Source organism: Asparagus officinalis, chromosome 3 (genome assembly GCF_001876935.1).
Source record: "Asparagus officinalis chromosome 3, Aspof.V1, whole genome shotgun sequence".
Classification (NCBI taxonomy): Eukaryota; Viridiplantae; Streptophyta; class Magnoliopsida; order Asparagales; family Asparagaceae; genus Asparagus; species Asparagus officinalis.
In genome coordinates, this window is record NC_033796.1 from 95,032,937 (window position 1) to 95,053,269 (window position 20,333).

The following is a 20,333-nucleotide window of genomic DNA, read 5'->3' on the forward strand; positions in this document are numbered from 1 at the left end:
GTGATCATATCGTTTGTTTGTGATTGTATTGGCGCACTTATTTTTGTGTTCATATCTTATATCGCCTTTGTCTATTGCTTATTATTTATATTCCCACTATCTTGTTTGTTTTCATATTGCCCTTAGTTTATTATCCTTGCATATATCTTGTCTATATCTCACTTGCTAGGATAATTTGTTAAGAAGTTTTAAATTGGCATAACTTGGATTAGATTAACATAAACCCTATTCAGCCCCCTCTATGGTTCCTTCCTAGTGGCTTTAGGGTGCGTTCAGACTCGAAAGACGGTACTTATCGGTTCTCTTGTCGAAGACGACCCACTACGAGCTCACTCGACCAGTTATTTGACGCCTCGTGAGGTTGACTTGAAAGGCATTACTTCTCGACCAAGCTAAAGGACGACTTCAACCTCGAGTCTCTCCCACTGACAATGCGTCAGCGTGACATTAAATGCTTGGCAGGCGCTATCATTCCTCTAGCCCCAATAGTCTTCATGACACATTGGACCACGACGGCACCACCATGCCCCTAATCACTTCGCATTAAATACCGAGGTGTCATCTCCTCCACTCGTTGACCGACACCTGTAAAGTAGGTGCTGGCGTAGCCGCCATGCCATACTGTATTCGGCCGAGATTATCGTTCTATCCTTTTTTTCGCCAATATAAATAGATGTACTATTCCAAATACCAAAGTAAGCAATATCTGAGAATTATACTGCACTACACATTTTTTTTTGTTGACAAGGGAACCTTGGTCAGTACCTCCACTTAAACTCCCTTTGGAGTCCGCCGCACCCCGGTTCAAATCCCCCCAGTCCCCAACAATCTGCAAGGAGCTACCCCTTAAAGTACCAGGGGGCTCATCCCTAGCAAACTTAAGAACTCACACAGTTCATCATTTTCCCATTCATGTCCATCAACTGACTTGATCGCCGGAGGAATAATGGGGGAACTAGTCCCCGTCCTCTCATGAATTTCTATTTGTGCAGGCTAAAGCTACTCAACTCAAGATCATATATTCGAAGAAGTTAACAGCACCCCAATCAACCTCACCCCCATTATAATATCTGTTTGATATTAACATCAACACAAACATTAGTTGAAAAGATTAAGTTAAGATTTTAGATTTCTAAAAGAGAATGACCATAAAATACATTTGATAAGTTTTATGTTTTATGATACATAATTCTCCTCACTATCACCTATAAATTAAAGTTTTATCTTTTTTTTATCCGAGGTAAGATACAGATTATTTTTTATTCACAAATAAAAACAAAATTGATAATTGCTAAAAGACACGTGCTATATACTAGTAGTAATTTATTAATGATGGTTAATATTAGTGATGATTAAAGTCTAATTTGTCATGTGATTCATGGTTTAAACCTTTCCTTCTCGACGTTCTCACGCTTTGACTTTACAAGGGGCGGCATTGCTAATCGATTTCCGCGCGTGTTAAACTTCTCGACGTTCTCACGCTTTGACTTTACAAGGGGCGGCATTGCTAATCGATTTCCGCGCGTGTTAAACACAAATTTCCACCCCAACTTTTAAAAACCAAAATTATCGAATTGACCACGTGGGCTTAATCAACGAGGGGCTTAGCTAAATGGGCGTTTTCCTGTCAAATTCATTAGAAATTCCCAATTCAACGCTCATAGAGAAAAGAGGAAGCGGGGGGGAAAAAGTCAAAATTTTTTCGTTTCTTCTCAAAAATTTTCGTCTTTTCTCTCAGGCCATGATCTTAGATGGTTTCTACTTGCTTTTTTCGTTTCTTCTCAAAAATTTTCGTCTTTTCTCTCAGGCCATGATCTTAGATGGTTTCTACTTGCAGAAAGAAGTAAGTGGTAGTAATAAGCGAATTATACCTTTTTCTTTCGTTTAAGAAACGGATTATTATGGTTTCTTTGGTAACTTGCTGTTCTTCGTTGTGTGAAATTAGGTTTTTGTGGTTGTTTGGATTGACTTCTTTCATCCAAAGGTGTTTGGTTTTCATTTATTATTATTATGGGGATGCTGAATAATTTGGTTAAAATTTGAAGAAATTCGCCAACTTATGATCTTTGATGCAGTAGGGGAAGTTTTAGATTGGCACTGAAAGATGCAGATAAGGTGTTCGATGATATATATGCTGGAGTAGTGGAAACAAAGCAGATGCGGGGTGGATATAGGTAAATTGCTATTTATCTTACGCTATTGCTTTTAGTGAACATCATGCTTGAATTTTAGCACTTAGCGGGGCATGTTAAATTGAGCAACTTGTTATATGCTTACTCTTAACTCTTGAGTATACATTATGTTGACGTTACACCGAATATAATCTGCAAGTATCTGTTGTTTTATGCAGAGTTTGTTTCTAGAAGTCATGAATGTGTCAAAAGATCTAAGAGTAGTCATGCTTTTTCCTAAACATGAGTTTCTTTAGGGAGACGACATGCGCAAAACCTTATTATGCTTTTGATTCTTACGTAAAGGTTGTACAGAGTTGTCCTGGGAGTTGAGATATAGAGTTATGTGGGAACTGCTTTTAATATATAGCATATAAATATGAACTTTTAGTCAGTTTTGTCTAAATTCAAGGATGATGTATGTGCTTCTCATTGTTTAAATAAACCCGTTATATAACCCGTTTTGTAACTTAACGGTTCCAAGAAAACACGTTATATTGCGTTAAATATGCGTTACGTTATATAACCAATTAACAATTAACATGAGGTTTTTAAGGTTAAATTGCATCTCTCATTAGGACGTGTTGATGCATCTCCCACCGTCCAAATCATTTAAACTCTACCATTGTAGTCCCGATCACCCCATTCTCTTTCTGCAAATATACGATCTCTTCGCCTCTTCCAACCCAAACTCTAGCTTTTTGCCTCCTCTAAAACTCATCCAGCTATCAGCGGCTTCTATGATTCTAATAAGGTAAATTTTTTATTTTTCAGTTATATATCAGGCATCTCAGTGTAAATCCTTTCAATAAATAGTGATTCTGAATTACCTTCCAAATTCCAATCTTTTTTATTACCAATTTACCATTAGTCATATCAAATCTGTTACTCCACTACTTTACCCTTCAAAATAATTTTTTAAAATCTGTCACAAAATTAGAATACTGAGATTAATTTGTGGGTTAATTGTGTTAGTTAGATAATTACTTTTAGTTATTACTTGATTTTGATTAGGTCTTAGTTTTCAGTTAATACTAGAGTTTGTGAAATTAAGTTTGCACGCAATCTCTGTGTATACAAAATTTCTTACTGTTGTTACATAACTATGTTTAGTTTGGTTGACATAGTGAACTTGATTAGGAATTATAATATTTTTGTGAAGTTAAGAACTTGAGAGTTGGAAGTGTTTAGACTTGTTTTTATTGCCTTAAACTTGACGATGTTAATGTATTTGATCATTTGATGACGCTTTTTGGAACGGTTGTTACTGTCATATATGACTAACTTTTGTTAAGAAATTGTGATGCTATAGGTTTATATTTGATAATTGTGATGATATGTTTGAAAAGTTTGGTTATTCTAAATATTAAAGTTATTATGTATTATTAGTATTTATAAAATATCTAAATAATTAATAAACAATATAACCTAATTTATGTGTTACGTTTTTTTCCTTAACCCTTAACACGAGGACAAGGGTTACATAACCCATTTTTTATTTTCAACATTGGTGTTCTTTCTTGATGCGTGTGAAGTTTTAAACTTCAGTCAGGGATATGGACAATCTATCAAAAAATATGGTTAGAACATTTCTACGGAATGTGTTTAACTAACTAACTACTTTTTAGTCTAGCTTCTTTTGACGTTGTTATGAATTAACTTTCATCACTTTATCACATCAATAATTACAGTACTCTAACTCCGTACAAACTATTACTTAAAACAAACATATTTGGTCTCCCATCTGTTTTTTGGTGCCATTCCCACACAAATATGGTTTTGCTATGTACATTATTTGGTTTAATCCCCCCCCCAAAAAAAAAAAATTAAAATAAAAAATAAAAAATAAAAATAAAAATAAAAAATTCTCTAAATAAAAAAGAAAAAAAAGCACTAGTCCAGGTTAAATTCTTTGCACGTGTTCGATTTATTTATTTTATTGGTATATGTAAAAATTTAATTCTTGCACTGTAGATTTGAAATGTGGAGTTGTTGACATAATTTTTTGTCAATTATCTGCTGGATGTTCATTTTCCATGTCCTTAAACTCAGAATAGGCATCTGTTCTCTTTTTCAACTCTGGTGATCTCTCCAAGATGTATCAGAGGTAAACTATCTTCCTTACTAAATTCAATCTCATACTAATATGTTAGTCAATGTACGGGTTGACATGCCATCAGTGCAATGTGCTAAAGAACCTAATTGCTAGTTTTTGGCTCCACATTTCATCTTTTTCATTCCTAAGGCAGTCTTGAGTTCAGATCACAAGTTTAGGACTATTAAGCTATAGGTATGAAGTGTCTAGTTCATTGACATAACTCGGTCTAAAATTAGATTCTCTAGATAACAGACTTACGACCCTGTCTGCAATCTGTTGTATATGAGTATTCTGCATACTCAAGATTCATTATGGACCTTTTTCTTTCGTGGGTTTGTTTTTTGGTGAGAAAAAAGGTGGGTGCGACCATGCACTCCCCCCCACCCCCACCCCCACTTCTCTCTGTTTCATTACTAAGAATTTGACAAAACATCAATGGAAAAAGAAAGCCGAAGTTAAGGAATAAAAAAGGAAAATATTACAAGGATATAAACTAACCAGGCAAGGGTGACCATTACAGAAGATAAAGATTAGGAGCCAAAGTACGCAATACTCCTGAGACCCAAAAGGAAACTTTTAAATGGATAATTATATTTAGTGTCTCTCCATGACATTGTCCTGCTACACCCCTTGCTCCAGAGAAAATTATTTTAGTCACTCCTAATAGATTAAAGTTGGAGGAACTAATCTGCACGCTCCTGTCCCCTCCTGGAAGAATAGACGACCAATGTATATTGTTATGATACTTTAATGATATGCGAGACAACAAAAGCATTGAATATTGCTTTATTAGTATACTTCCCAATTCCTCAAGGGACGTAACCTCACCCAAATCCCAGAACAATATTTTATTACTGTTAACATTTTGATTGTTCCCTCCCCAAGCATTTCCTGGATGGAAGCTTGTGGAAGCTTGTAGTGCATGTATCCTAAAATGGATCAACAACTTATCCCAAGTTTTTTACGGATAAGACCATTTCAGAAGGTGATGAATGAATTTATTGTTTCTCCTTCACTTCTATACAACACGCATATGTTTGGTCCTTGCCATTTATGTTTTAGATGGTTATCCTCAGGAAGAATGGCGTTTTTCATTGTCAGCAGATAAACGCTCTGAGTTTAAGAGGAACAGCAAGTCCATAGAAGTGGAAGTTCCTCTTACAGCAAAGAATCCTTTGTTACACTAAGTCCATGGAGGTGTTATCGTCTAAGGTAGATAGTTCTGGCCGAATCGAGTTTAATTTGTTTAGAAACTTATCTTTTTTATTCTCTACAACTATGTCAAAGTCAGTAGTGTCAACAATCCGTCTGCCTCTTTTTCGGAAAGATGCTATCTGTCCCTATTTGCTAAGTCCTTGGGAGCAAACAAAAAAGAATTTCTGTGAAAAATACGTTTAATCGCAACATTTATTCTGCAAGAAATTAATTGTATCCCCATACCCCACACAAAGGAAATCATTGACATAAATAATCATCGACTCTCGAAAATCATTTTCATAGTAAGGATGAATTACATTCATTATGATCCTGTTGTTGAAGGTTGAACACCTTGATTCCAGTCCATTCCAACAACAGATCTCCAAATCATACAATAAACCATACGTGGTGACCACTCTAATTTTGAGTCACGTATTGCATTGAACAAATTTGGGCAGGTTTGAGGTCAGTGGCGGAGACATTCATTGGCAAGAGGGGGCCATGGTCACCCCCAACCAATCTAATTTTTCAATAGGAAATTTATGTGGGCAGTTGGTTTTGTATAGGCTAATGTTTCATTGACTATTTCAATTTGGTCCCTCTATCAAACCAAGTCAATTTGGCCCCTCCACTCCACCATCAGGTTTGACAAAACCTTCACCCACCCAAGTCAAATTAGATTTAATTTAATAAACAAACAAAAATAAAAATTGAAGCTACCATGCACTAGAAAAAACAAAGAAAAAAAAGTCTTCTCAAATTTCCTTTCTGTACTTCTCTTTCACAAACTTTAATCAAAACTATTCATAAATCTCTCAATTCTTCTTTCCCCTTTCCAATTTTCATTTCTATTTAACAAATCTAACCTTAATTGTCACTTACCTCATTGACTTGGGCGTCTGAACGATTTTTTTGTCGAATCTTGAAAGCCTTTTTTGATTAAGGTGAAGAATCACTATATACCTTGTTTAATATACTTATTTGTTCTAATTTTTTATTTAGTGGTATTGTGTTAAAACAACTTTGCCATTAGTAGCAAATCGAGACAGTATTTGCTGTCTCGCTCAGCGAGACAGTATTTGCTGTCTCGTTGGGCGAGACAGTATTTACTGTCTCGCTCATCGAGACAGGGGGTATAAAACTGCGGACTTAGGGTTTTTAGGGCTTTTTCACGTTACTTTCTGGGCGATTTTCCGGCGATTTCTTGGGCAATTTTCGACCAATTTTTCTCTATTTCTTCTCCTCTTTGTGGCCGATTTGGATAGGGGCTTCGTTTGGAGAGATTCCACTTGGCTTTGATAGGTTTGATTTCCCTCTTCTCTTTCAAATCTTTGTTTGATGCATTACCAATTGATTTATTTAATATTTCTTTGATGCATTGCAAGTTTGCAACTATATATTCGTATTTTAACCAATAGATACTATTTAATATAATATTTTATTTCATTCTGATGTTTATATATATATTGGCCTCCCGAACTAGGAATCTTGGCTCCGCCACTGTTTGAGGTCCCTTATGGCCCTTGGCCAAATGATTGGTTTGACCTCCTTAAATTTTCACTCCAACTTAACCATTGTCTTTAATATAGGGTATCGGACATCTTTTTACAAATTCGCACTGCCAGTTGTTTTTTGAAAGCTTCAATTGTGTTAACTCCTGATTTCTGGGTATGTTCTCTAGAAACGCACAGCACTAGTCTATGAATAATGCTGGTTTTGGATCTCATTTAAACTGTTTCTTTGGATAATATTTACTTATGTCCCCTGTCTTAAGAGGATAGACCATACCCACAATTTACTTCAAAAAAAAAGTAACAGAAAAATAAATAGAACTTCTGATGCCTAGCTGTATATAAGGTGTTCTAAGCTTTGATTCAAATGTATATAGAGTTTGCCTTCTCATCAGAAGCTTGAATTTCTTTTGGAAACTTTTAAAACCCTTCAACCTCCCAAACATACTTGTGCAGATTCAGACTGCTTGTTCTAATGTTCCTGCTTCCAGAATAGAGATAACGCGGAATACTGGGAAGTGAGTTTAGTAGGTGAAGATGGAAATGCTGCAGGGCATTTGGCCTTGCAGGTAGCCAATATCAGATACGATAAAGCAATAAATGCTTGAATGTTTCTAAGTCACTTAATGGAAGGTATATACAAATACACCCTGTCATCGTAAATGATAATGTACCCTACTGGCACAATCTTTTTAACTTCTGGCCTTATAAACTATAATAATGCGAGAATGCAACATCTGATACATCTGTGATTGATAACCTAGTATTCACAATTTAGGATATGTAAACTGCTTGCATTTGATAGACGACAGCAGAAAAACCCAACCCCACATCATAAACCCTGAGTATCTTACTTCAACATATTTGTTACATATATGACATTGGTGTTTCATCTATTGTGAAAAGAATCCTATTTTTAATGACGCTATCATATCAAATTTCAAAATCCTCAGCTGAAATTCTGAAATAAATCTGAACAATTGTCTGCACGAATTAGCATGCACCTCCCTTGAATTATTATGTTTATATGCATCTAGTTAAGAGTGTTAATTGTTTTTCCTACATGTAATGTCTAGTTCGATATTTATTCGCTTAAGTATCCGGTCATATTTGATTTGATAGTTCATTAAACAATAAATGAATAGTTTTTGGTATTCGGTTCATAAACGAATAGAATTTAACCATAGGCATAGTAGCCGGTTCATTCTGATTCACGGGACAAGTATGGGAACATGGTACACCACTCATTAGGAATCGGGTATGAGGGTGTAGGTTTATATAGTACGCAAGGAAATGTGGTACGCCTAAGGTTCAGTTCTTAAATGCTACTTGATATTAGTAATAGTAAAAGAACCTAAAGAATCATGTCGCAATTAAGATACAAATACTTTATTTGCTTAATTTCTCATGTTTTTTAATTGTTTATTCTTTTAAAAAGAGTTATTTTTTTCAAAATTTTAACTAGTTTGAATTCCAAATCGGGTCAGTGGAGTTGGGTGAATCGGGTTGTGTTCCATGTGAATCTGGGACGATTGCACTGGGTCGTGGTTCGCTATAGCATACCACGTTCCCGACTTCTGTGACCGTAGATATATTCTATTCATTTGTTTAATAAACTATTCATTTATATATTATACTTTAGACCTATAATTTATAGTTATTATATTTCTATGCATCCCTACACATAGAGCCTTATATAAGTAGTTTTGATTTGTGAATATTACATTTATCTCTAGGTTGCATATTCATTTGTTGTATCATGTTTGGCTCATGCTTGATTGCATTATAAGACTAGGATATGATAATGAATATTTATCAAATACTTACCTAATATCTAACGAATATGAACCAAATAATTCACAAAAGACTACCTAAAAACCAAGAATTGGCAAATAGTTGTTGAATATTCGAATACTAATCGAATCGAATACGATCATACATTTCCTACTTCGTTTTGAATGCGAATAGTCGAACATGAGCTGGATATGGATACGAATATTGTGGTATTCGATCCAAATTCAGTTCATTTCCACCCCTAGACTCAAGACATGTAGTGTCTGTCATTTTATACTATTTAATATTGGTGTTTCAGTTTATCCTTGTTTTTTTTTTCTTTCTTTTGAGTGGGTTCTCAAGTATGTTTAATCCATTAGTAGAGGAATAGATGCAGGAATGGTTATGAAAGTTAACACACATCAACTCGCTAAAAATGTGAAAATTTCAGTCAACTGCATTATGACATTTCATATGACTTACAAATTCAAACTTATACAAAGCTCTCTTTCTTTAAATCGCCAGTAGATAAAAGTGCTAGAGCAAACGAGTAGGCAAGGCATAAGTAGAAAATTTTAAACTTGAATAAGATATAAATTTAATTGATGACTAGAAAATTCTAAACTTGAATAAGATATGAAATTTAATTGATGACTATATGTAAGGAAGGTACTTGATAAGCTGTTATAAACATGCCATACCATGAAGCGAAGTGATTTTGTGTTCTTAATTAAGCACCTAAAAATGGCGAAATTATACTTGTAATTGCCGAAATTCAACAAATCAAGCAAAAATCCGACGAAATCCCATAAGAAAGGCAGTGATTTCCCCAAAATTAGAAGCAATTAGCACAAATCAGACAGAAATCAAGAACATATACTAATAGAGAAAATATACTAATTCACTTTCAAATTTAAACAAAAATTAAGAACATATACTAATTCAAATTTGAGGATTTACCTTGTCCAGTAAAGATGTAGAATTTTCAACAAAGATCAACCGAGACAACAAAGCCCTAATTTGTAAAATCAAATAAAATTTTTATTAAATAGAGAAAAATGAAAATTTGAAACCCTAGGTTTGATGATTGAAAAGGAGAGAGATAAGTACCCCAAATCATAGGAAGCTAGAGAGGGGATGACCTTTAAATCGACGAACTTGTCGGACGAGAGGAAGTGAAGGAGAGGAGCGGCGTACGGGGGAGTCGACGAGAGGAGGAAACGAAGTCGAGGTGGCTCGCGGACGCGCGGGAGTGCAGGATGGCGAGGAAACCCTAGAACTCAGCGAGAAGTCTTCGGGGGGATTTGCTGCTAATCGATCGGGTGAAGAGCGACTGTATATACGAGAGAAACAAAATAAATGCTCTTTTGTTAAAGTTTGAGTGTGAACTTAAAAAGCCCATAATAAAACCGTCCCTTTACCCCATAATAAACCGTCCCCTTAGTCCATTGTAAAATTTTAGACTAAGCCTAATTCAAGCCCAACGCTTTAGTTTAAAGCGTTGTCTTAGATATATTCGTGACGGTTGGAACTGTCACAGAACCGTTCCCTTAGGTAGCAACGGGAACGGTTTTAAACCGCGCCCCACGAACCGTCCCCATAGACCCATTATGTGGTGATAGATTTGTTGAAATAATGTCAATGTTCTAAAATAATAAGTGCTGATTATTGTCTAGTATTTCTGGTGATTAACACATAGATCTATGGAGAAACAGGATCTCACCAAAGTGTAACTCCTCATTTGTGGATAACAGATGCCTAAGTAGTGAGAGATACAGAAGTCATAGCCAGTAGCTGGTCAGCTCTGTGCTACACTAGCACCCCCAAGACCGCAATATAGTTGATAACTTGCTAAGATGATAGTGTATTGAAATCTATACTCTCAAATCTATACTCTCATATACCGTCAGTTCTTCATATGGTGTTACATAATGCAACCGTCAGTTCTTCATATGGTGTTACATAATGGGACAAATTTTCAAAACCATCCATTTTTAAAATTTATTTATAAAAAACGACCCATTTCAACTTTAATTACAAAAACAGACCCAGTTAGATGAAACTAGGTCTGTTTTTGAAAAAAAAAATTTCAAACTTCATGGGAGTTGAACTCCCGTGAAGTTTTGTTATGAGAAAAAACTTCACGGGAGTTCAACCCCCGTGAAAGTTGTTGAATTTTTTTTCAAAAACGACCCAGTATTCATCCAACTGGGTTGTTTTTTGTAATTAAGTTTTGAAAAGGTTTTTTTTTGAGAATAAATTAAAACCAGCATGGTTTTTGAAAATTTGTCCTTTACATAATCATCGTAGTTCTTCATATAGTGTTTAATAATGCATGATGAAAATACTGCTGATTCTGCATGATATATATATATATATATATATATATTATATATAATATATTATATATATAATATATATTATATATTTAGAAATAAGGTATGTTTGGTACCAAGCACAAAAATTTTGCTTGCGTAGTGAGGTGCGCATAATCCCCTCCCACTCATTAAATTGTTGCATACCCATGCAACTCCTCAACTCATTGGTGAATGTGATCCCCTATTTGAATGAATGAGGCGATTGTGTCCCTCACTACCAAGCACAAAACACTCATTCAGATTGTTGCATTATCTCATGCACTGCTTCAACCTATGTGAATGTGGTCCCCTATTGATGAATGGGGGGATTGTGCCCACGCTACATTACCAAGCACAAAATTGTGCTTACCCATATTATTTCTCTCTCCTCTCTCTCTTTATAATATTAATATATATATATATATTAGTATATTAATATATATTATATATATAATATTATATTGTGGTGTCGTGTGTGGGGTGTGGGGGCGGCGGTGGGGGGGGATTGTTCCTAAGTGTCACGCTTAGATAATCATATAAGATATATATATATATAATATATATATTATTATATATATATATATTAATATATATATATACTAGTAGAGAGAGAGAGAGATGAGAGAGAGGAGATTATGAGTATCCTTGTCATAGGAGGGATTTCCTCCTATGTGCCTCTAAAATCACATGGAGTTGAGCGACATGTTGGGATGGTCCGCTCCGTTGACTTGATCTACATATTCTAAAACACCACACACCAAGTTTTGGGGTAAAACACGTCGTCGTTTGACCTCATCATTCGTATCAATTTATAAGGGTTTTTGAATAAGTAGAACTTTTCACATGGCTCGTGGGGAGTCAAACGACGACGGATTACCCAAACGTTGGGTGTGTTTGGCGGTTTTAGGATATTTTATTGGTAGACCAAGTTTAAACGGAGCGGATCATATATGTCGTCAATCATTGTGATTTTGAGAGTCAAGGAGGAAATCCCCGTCTATGACAAAGATACTCATTAACTTATATATATATATATATAATATATATATATATATATTATATAGAGAGAGAGAGAGAGAGGAGAGACGAGAGAGAGAGAGAAGAGAAAATGAGTATTCTTTGATACCAAGCAAAAAGTTTGCTTATAAGGTAGTGACGGTGGCATATCCATCATTATTCAAAATGGTTGCCTATCCGCATGCCATACCTCAACCCATTGTTGATGGTCGGTCCTCCATTGATATGATGAGGGGATTGTGTCATCCCTACCAAGCATACCAATATTATCTCATCATTATATATATATATATATATATAAATATATATAGATTTGAATTTATCAAAACAGTATCACTATAAGTTCATAGAAACAGAGGAGAAGATTTGAATCACGAAAAGTATTATCTCAAGAAGCTGTGCTGCTGATAGAAACATGGTTAACAGTAACAGCAGTACCACCCTAGCGAGAGCACTTGACTAAATTCATATTGCAACAAAGTCGCAATTAATTTTCATAGTCAATGACGACGAGTTGGTGGGAACTAAAGGGAACTATTCATTTTGCTATCACCTTCATCTATCACTCTCAGAAGAAGAATTGTATTATAATCCCCCCATTTGATATCCTAGAAATTGCGTGGAAGTTGTTAATCCCCACATGACATTATTCTAAGTCCTAACACCATCAGTATAATAGCCCTTGACCCATGACATTATCTTGAAACCAATTTTCTTAGGATTGGGACATGTGTAGACATTTGCCAATTGCCATGCGATGTGGTTTCCACAATTGTGACAAATAAAATGATCTGAATTTACCTGCTCAATAACTGATCTAAACTTGACCTGAATTCTGTTTCAAGCTTGGATACTTTGGTGGGATTGCAGTTGTTGATTGAATCTGAGTATCGTAGATTCTGCACTTGATCAAACTCATCATCCGATAAATTGGCTAGGGTTAAGTTTGATCTTTATTGAACCAGGGGCAGTTTAAATCCGAAAACAACAAGTCTTTATCCTTAACTTTTGGCATCAGCTATATGAATCTTATGTTAACAGCTGCCTTTAATCAAGTTCTTTCAGGCCTAACTCTATCATCGTACTATTTGGTAATTAGAATCTTATTATTTCTACTAACTAGTGCATTCAGTTGTCTCCATAACACATGCTCAAATCATCTCATTCGGTATTTCACTTTACTCTCAATGGGAGTTATATCTATCTTTCTACGAAAAATCTATCTTAAGTTTTGCATATTGAGTTCATATTTTTAAACTAATTTTTATCTTGTCTTCAGCGTTTGATCCAAAGTTTGAGATCCATGCATATTCATTAGAACATCAAGTTTAATAGACTAATTGACGAGGTGTGATCCTAAAATAAATTTGTTCTGTAAGGATTCACGTCTGTTAACCTGATACTAACAACTAGGGTAATCCCTTTCCCTCGTTGACTTGTTCATGATTATGTGGACATTTATTTGCTAAAGGAATGTTGATATCTTTAGCCAGATCCTTTTGGATTCCGTAAGCCAGCTCATTTATGGTTCAATTCCTGCGAACACGGATCAAAGCTTAACGGATAAAGCCCGACCCGACCCGTTATCAAACCCAAAACAACTACTTTTCTTTGACCATTCAAGCAATAGCGTTTCTAACTACTAAGACCGGGTGGACGCGGGTTGAAAAGAAGCAGACAGCGACCCCACGTGATGAAAGTTGGTGATCATTAAACTTAAAACGTGTTGTTTTGTGTTAACGCCACGCTTGACCAATTCCAAAATCTAACCCCCAATTCTCCACATTGACCACGTGCTTCAAAAACAAGCGGGCAGTCCCACTGTCCAAAATCTAGTCCTTTTGTCCTAAATTATATATTAGCAAAGGCATCAGAATCCTAATAATCATAAACCGATCGCTACCAAAAATGGACCTCTTCTCTCCTTCCTCCTCCCCTCCTCAACAAGAGCTGTGCCCGTGGGACTTCTCACCGGAGCTCTTGGATTTCATCGGTGCCAGCTCCGGCGTTCTTTCTCCTCTGTCAGGGTACTCCGGCATTCTTTCTCCTCTGTCAGAGCAACCGTCTGCTGTGCCTCGTAGCGCATTTGTGAGCTACACCAGACCGGAGTTTCATGATTCGTCAGACTTCTTGAGCTCACAGGCAAATAAGAAAAAGAACATTCATCTTAGAATGATTGATCTCTTACGAAGAATTCCAAGAGATCGACTGGAAGCTAGGACTGGTGAGTATAGCCCAGGGTTTCGACATATGATGAGAGAGAGGCAGAGGAGAGAGAGGTTGAGCCAGAGCTATGCTGATTTGCATTCCATGCTTCCCTATAGATCAAAGGTATTTCTTCGTACTGTGACTTCAAAGAAATCAACTGCACTTTTGAATTCTTTTTTTCCCCCTCTCCTTACTTGATTCTTTTTCTATTTATCAAAGAAATCAACTGCACTTTTGAATTCTTTTTTTCCCCCTCTCCTTACTTGATTCTTTTTCTATTTATTGACAGGGTGATAAGAACTCGATAGTACAGTCGGCAGCTCTTTATGTTAAAGAGCTCAAAGGAGTGAAGGAGGAGCTATTAAAGCGCAATGAGGAGCTCAGGATCAAAAGTGTGGAAAATTCAAGTTTAGGAGGGGAAAAGATCAAGATTAGACTGGATCCAGCGTCTACCCTTGATTCCATGATTGGTGCTCTTCAATGCTTGAAGTCCATGGATGCTAAGGCTAGAGCTATTCAAACCGAGTTTTCTGGCAATGAGTTGATGGCCATCATCAACATTGAGAGCAAGGTTAGCCATGAAAACTAAATTCTAAATATTTGATATGGATTCAAATGCATAAGATTTCAAACAGTTATATACATTGGATTCTAATTGAAGATTAAATATTTTTTTCAGAATTCAGTGATATATATTTGAATCCCTAATCATGTTCATAAATTTACAAATTCTAGGGCTACCCCCACCCCCAACCCACCCACGCACTTCCTGCTTTTTGTCTTTTAACATGTATTTACCTTTTTCACCTAATTGCAAAGATATGGGGGCAGATATGCAAATATAAAATGATGATAATAAAGGTGAATGGCCATTTAAGGGACTTGCTTTTTGTAACGTGATAGGTGTACTAGAGTTCCAATAACCACAAAATGATTGAATAAATTTTCAAATTAAACCCATTTAATGTTTTTATTAACAAATTCGACCCACTCTCATTTTATTTCTCAAAACCGACGCATTTCGTGGCCACATCAGCAGCGTGGCCACGAAATGAGTCGGTTTTTTTAATGACGTCTCTAAATAGTCGGGGTTGCCAACTCCGACTATTTAGTTATGTACAAGCTAAATCAGTCGGGGTGTCCAACCCCGACAGTTTTAGTGCCCTGTCTAATTGGTCGGGGTTGGTAACCCTGACTATTTCGAAAGCCCATTTCCCAAATTCGACCATATGACAGAGAGCTTTGGCTCAGTCGCTGAAGGAGCTGAAAACGGTCGGGGTTTGGAACCCCGACCATTTAGCATAAGGGAGTTATCCTACGCCAAAATGGTCGGGTTTGGAAACCCCGAGCGTTTCGTGTATGTGCACAAAATCGTCGAGGTTCCCAACCCCGACCATTTAGCAGACTCTACTACACACACTTTGAGCTAGAAATTCAAACTCCTGCTGTTACATATCAATCGACCATTTAGCAGACTCTACTACACACACTTTGAGCTAGAAATTCAAACTCCTGCTGTTACATATCAATCCACAATGCAATCACAATCACAATAACACACATATCAATCAGTAATCTCAAATAAAAATCCATAATCATTCGGATACATACCATGCAATTCACATACTAACAATCAATACTCAATCGAATACATAATATTTAGTTTCAAAAGCAAACATCCCTTCAATACTCAATCAGATACATAATATTCAGTTTCAATCGGATACAATTCCCTTTCCTCTCCCTCTCCCTCCCCCTCTCCCTCTCCCCCTGACACGTTCATCTTCAACGTGAGCTCAGATGAGTTCCTCGTCTGGTTGTGTGTGAAGTTGGGAGTGCATGACATCCTCATTGACTCGAACCGACTATGAACATCTGGCGTGGGTCTGCTGTGAGCCGCTAGCTTCATCATGTGCACCGCTTGAGCCTGCCCCCATGTGTCCTCGGAACCGTCGACGACCGTACTCAATTGGTCACTCCTCACGGTCATCACGTCTTACATTACGCGTCCTCTGAAGAGCGGACCAAATCTTTTTGATCATGCGAATGAACGTGTTCCTCGGCCCTGGCTCGGTAGTCGTTCGGATTGTATCATGTGCCATAGTAGAAAGTTCTTCGAGCTCTTGTACCTATAAGATAAAAACCCCAAGAAAAATATTATGATTTGGATGATAATAAAATAAAACTCACAAGATAACTTTATATTTTGTTTATACACTTACCAACTCTCTCTCAACTAGACCTCTTGGTATGTACTTCTTAGGAGCTTTGTTCTCCTGAAATATCCATCGGCGAGTAATCCCCCAATACCACCGCAAATACACACCTAGGTCAGGTGCGTCAGCCCTCTCCATCACCAACTATTCTTCCCTCCAATCACACCTCCCGATGTAAGCTTGGTGAATATGTTCCCAATCTTGACGATGTGCATCTTTTCTGGGATTTCTCTCTATTATCTCTACAGGGTCCGGGATATGTTGTCGTAGCTCAAATTGTCGGAGCACACGATCAGGTACGTGCATCTCGATAATCTCAAAACATATGATCGGAGCGCGAGCACGCCATTCATCCGGCTCTTCTCTGCATATATTTGGTAGTGACTCTAAAACTAGTTCATATGGCATCCACTTGACCTATAAAAAGATAAAGCAAAGCAGATTTTAGTAATAAATGATGTAATGATTAATTTTTTTTAGATATTATGATTTAATACATGTTCGTCCTCCATTTGATCGAGCTTGTTCCTATAGAAGTTTTCATGGCCCTTTGGTGAGGTATGCCAAGATCTGGATACATTCCATCTATTTTATATACAATGAGTTAGTATAAATTGAAATAAATGTATAAAATTACATGTAATGATATTTTTTTTAAATAACTTAGTAATACCTGTAGCCTAACGGAATATGGCCATCGAGAGCATGTGCCTCCCTCAAATCTGGGCAACCCAAATGCAATCTCTCCCAATATCATATCTGTAGCAGAGTAAGACAACCCTTAAATTCTTTGTTTTGAACGAGAGCCACTTTGGTCATCTCCCTATACAGATACGCTAACACGGCACTCCCCCATGACAATCCACCACAATCCACAAGATCCTCCAGGAGTGGCAACCACCTCATGTGCACCGAATCCTTCGTGGAATTTGAAAAGAATAATACCGATCATGTGAAGTATGTATGCACGGGCATACATCTTGACGATCTCCTCGGTCGCATCGATCGGAACATTCATGTAATTGTTTCTCAACCATTCAAGCTTGATCCTTCCACCCCTCATGTGAGGAACTTGACTCAGCAATGCTTCACACTTCCCTGACCAGTCGAAGTCGTCGCTACCTGTGACAACATCTCCATCCACTCTAAGTCCAAGCAAAACCTAACATCCTGCAATATAATCGTCGACTCTCCTTGGCGCAGGTGGAATGTATTTGTCTCGGGCCTCCATCGTTCAACCAGTGTTGTCAAGATAGCCCAATCAAGTCTCACCTATTTAATTTGTGAGCACTCAAAGAAGCATGCTTGACGGACATAATATTGGTGAGCACTCAAAGAAGCATGCTTGACGGACATAATATTGGACATGTGGATCGGTCAACTCCCAGCTCGAATGTGCACGAGTATGATCAACGATAGTATATTGGACATGTGGATCGGTCAACTCCCAGCTCGAATGTGCACGAGTATGATCAACGATAGTAATGCTCGGGGATTGCATATAATAAACAATACAAATGTTCAGTAACAATCAATAACTTAGAATAATTGATATGATCGAAAATGTAATTTATAACTATCAATCTAATTACATCTCCATTGTCAATCTTCGCGAATCGATGTCGAGGTTGGTCATAAAGGACCTCATACGTCAATGGTCCCGCCTCCATATCTACACATATAATGATATAAATGAAGTAGAATATAATGAAGTAAAATAAAAGTTCAAATTTTGAATACAAATTGCATGTTGTCAATTGGTGCACTATCTTCATCTTCACCATCAGATGTGTCACTTCTTTCATCCTCTTCATATGAAGGTGCACCACTGTGATATTGAAATTGAGTCCGCTGCATTTCACTCGAAGAAGAAAGGAAGCCTTCAGACTCAACTCCCAAATCTAACATGCGTGAGAATTCTCCTGGAGGGTTTGGCCCGTCCTATGTGGCACCGTTTTAATAAATAATTCTACCGTTGGTTGTGACTTGCTCAAATTAAACAAAATACTTATCGAATGATCGTTTGAGATCTCAACTGCGGACGTTCTAGCATAAGATATCGACCAATTACATATTATTTTTAGTCGATACTCTCGTGGGTTAATTGTCGTAACTCGATGCAATTCATTAACCAAGTCAAGGTAACTATATGATTCCGATATCATTAACGGGATTGTCACTCCGACGTACATTGGCATATTATTCATTCCATAATTAATCGTTCCACCATTAGAGCAAGCAATAAAAATCATATTGTTCAACCTATGCAAAACAAAATTATATCATTTAAATGCAAAAAATTTAAAAAAATATTATCAATTACAACCCTAAAACCCAATTATAACCGTAAACCCCCAAATCCCAAACCCTAAAATTGATCCCCAAATCCTAAACCCTAAAATTGAGTATTCTATGCCCCAAATGTTTAATTTCAACTATAACAAGAATAAATTTTCTAAATAAACCACTACAAATAGAGTTTAAACGCTATAAATTCGTTTTGGAGAGAAAACCCTAGCTTTCTACATGTTAAAAGAGGAGAGAAGGAGAGAAAGTACCTGTTAGATCTTTCACGATGAAATTCCGCACAAAAATGGCGTTGAAATGCGCAAGTTTTGGCTTGGGAGACGACAATGATGGAGAGAGGCGACTGGGAACTCGCTGAGAGGCGACTAAGATCGTGGAATAAGGGCTGAGAACGACCTGGGGGGTTTATATAGGCGACAGGACCCAGAATAAAATAGTCAGGTTTGGGAACCCCGACTATTTTCCTTAGCCAATTTCAACTCGTCGGTTGAGTTGGGTGGATAGTCTTTGCTAAATGGTCGTGGTTGGCAACCCCAACATATTAGACATGACCCTAAATTAGTCGGGTTTGGAAACCCCGACTATTTTAGCTTGTAGATAGCTAAATAATCGGGGTTGCCAAACCTGAAATAGCTAAATAGTCGGGGTTGACAACCCCGACTATTTAGAGACGTTATTAAAAAAACCGACCCATTTCGTGGCCACACTGCTGACGTGGCCACAAAATGAGTCGGTTTTGAGAAATAAAATGGGAGTAGGTCGAATTTGTTAATAAAAATATTAAATGGGTTTAATTTGAAATTTTGTTCCAAAATGATTCCTTAGTTTACCGTTTAGTTGGTTGTTAATTTTCTAATTGATCTAGAATCTCATATACAATTGCTTTAGAGGTCAAATTACCCCTAAATTGTAAACTAGAAAAAGAAGAAATATGTAATTTAAATAGTGAGTGGGTCTTTATGCAACATTGCCTTTTTTTAATGTTTTTGATTAATTTAATTAATCTCTTTTGTTATGTGAATGATGTAGGTTGGGGCAAATGAGCTGGAAAGAGCTTTGATGGAAACTTGCCGATAGAAAAAAAGTTAATTACATATTTCTGTTTCCCGGAAGCAGCTAATTTGGCACGTGGATAATGCTTAATTTTGGGTCCTAATCAAGTGATTAATTTTATTTTCCAACTAGCATGTTCTCAATTTTCCCTCTCTTTTTTCCCCTCTTCCTGACAAGGGTTGTTGAATGCTGACTTATCATGGGCCCCTCATCTTTTCTTTCTTATTTTTTAGCCAAGGGAAAAAATAAGGATAATCAAATGCTGACGTTATGATTTGGTGGCTCCTATTGTCATCTCAAATGTGTACTTGAAATTTACTTTTCCTTGTATCAATTCGAAGCTTATGAAAACTATGGCAGGTTGCAACTTCATAGAGGTTTTTTTTTCCGATCCTTTCCATTCCATTGATTCTAACATGAGTAAT

At 36.7% G+C, this 20,333-nt stretch overlaps 1 protein-coding gene across 4 annotated transcripts; it reads left to right on the forward strand.

Moving 5' to 3' along the window:
* LOC109834486 (transcription factor BHLH148-like) lies at window positions 1,767-20,280 on the forward strand. 4 transcript variants are annotated; one of them, XM_020402516.1, is made up of 5 exons: window positions 1,767-1,843; window positions 1,946-2,174; window positions 13,404-14,455; window positions 14,622-14,903; window positions 19,885-20,280. In XM_020402516.1, exons 3-5 carry the CDS (start codon window positions 14,033-14,035, stop codon window positions 19,930-19,932), a joined length of 753 nt encoding a protein of 250 aa, XP_020258105.1. In that variant the 5' UTR covers window positions 1,767-1,843; window positions 1,946-2,174; window positions 13,404-14,032; the 3' UTR covers window positions 19,933-20,280. The 4 variants fall into 4 exon arrangements, with proteins under 4 accessions (XP_020258105.1, XP_020258106.1, XP_020258108.1 ...); XM_020402517.1 differs by having other exon boundaries at window positions 2,076-2,174; XM_020402519.1 differs by having other exon boundaries at window positions 1,769-1,843; window positions 2,079-2,174.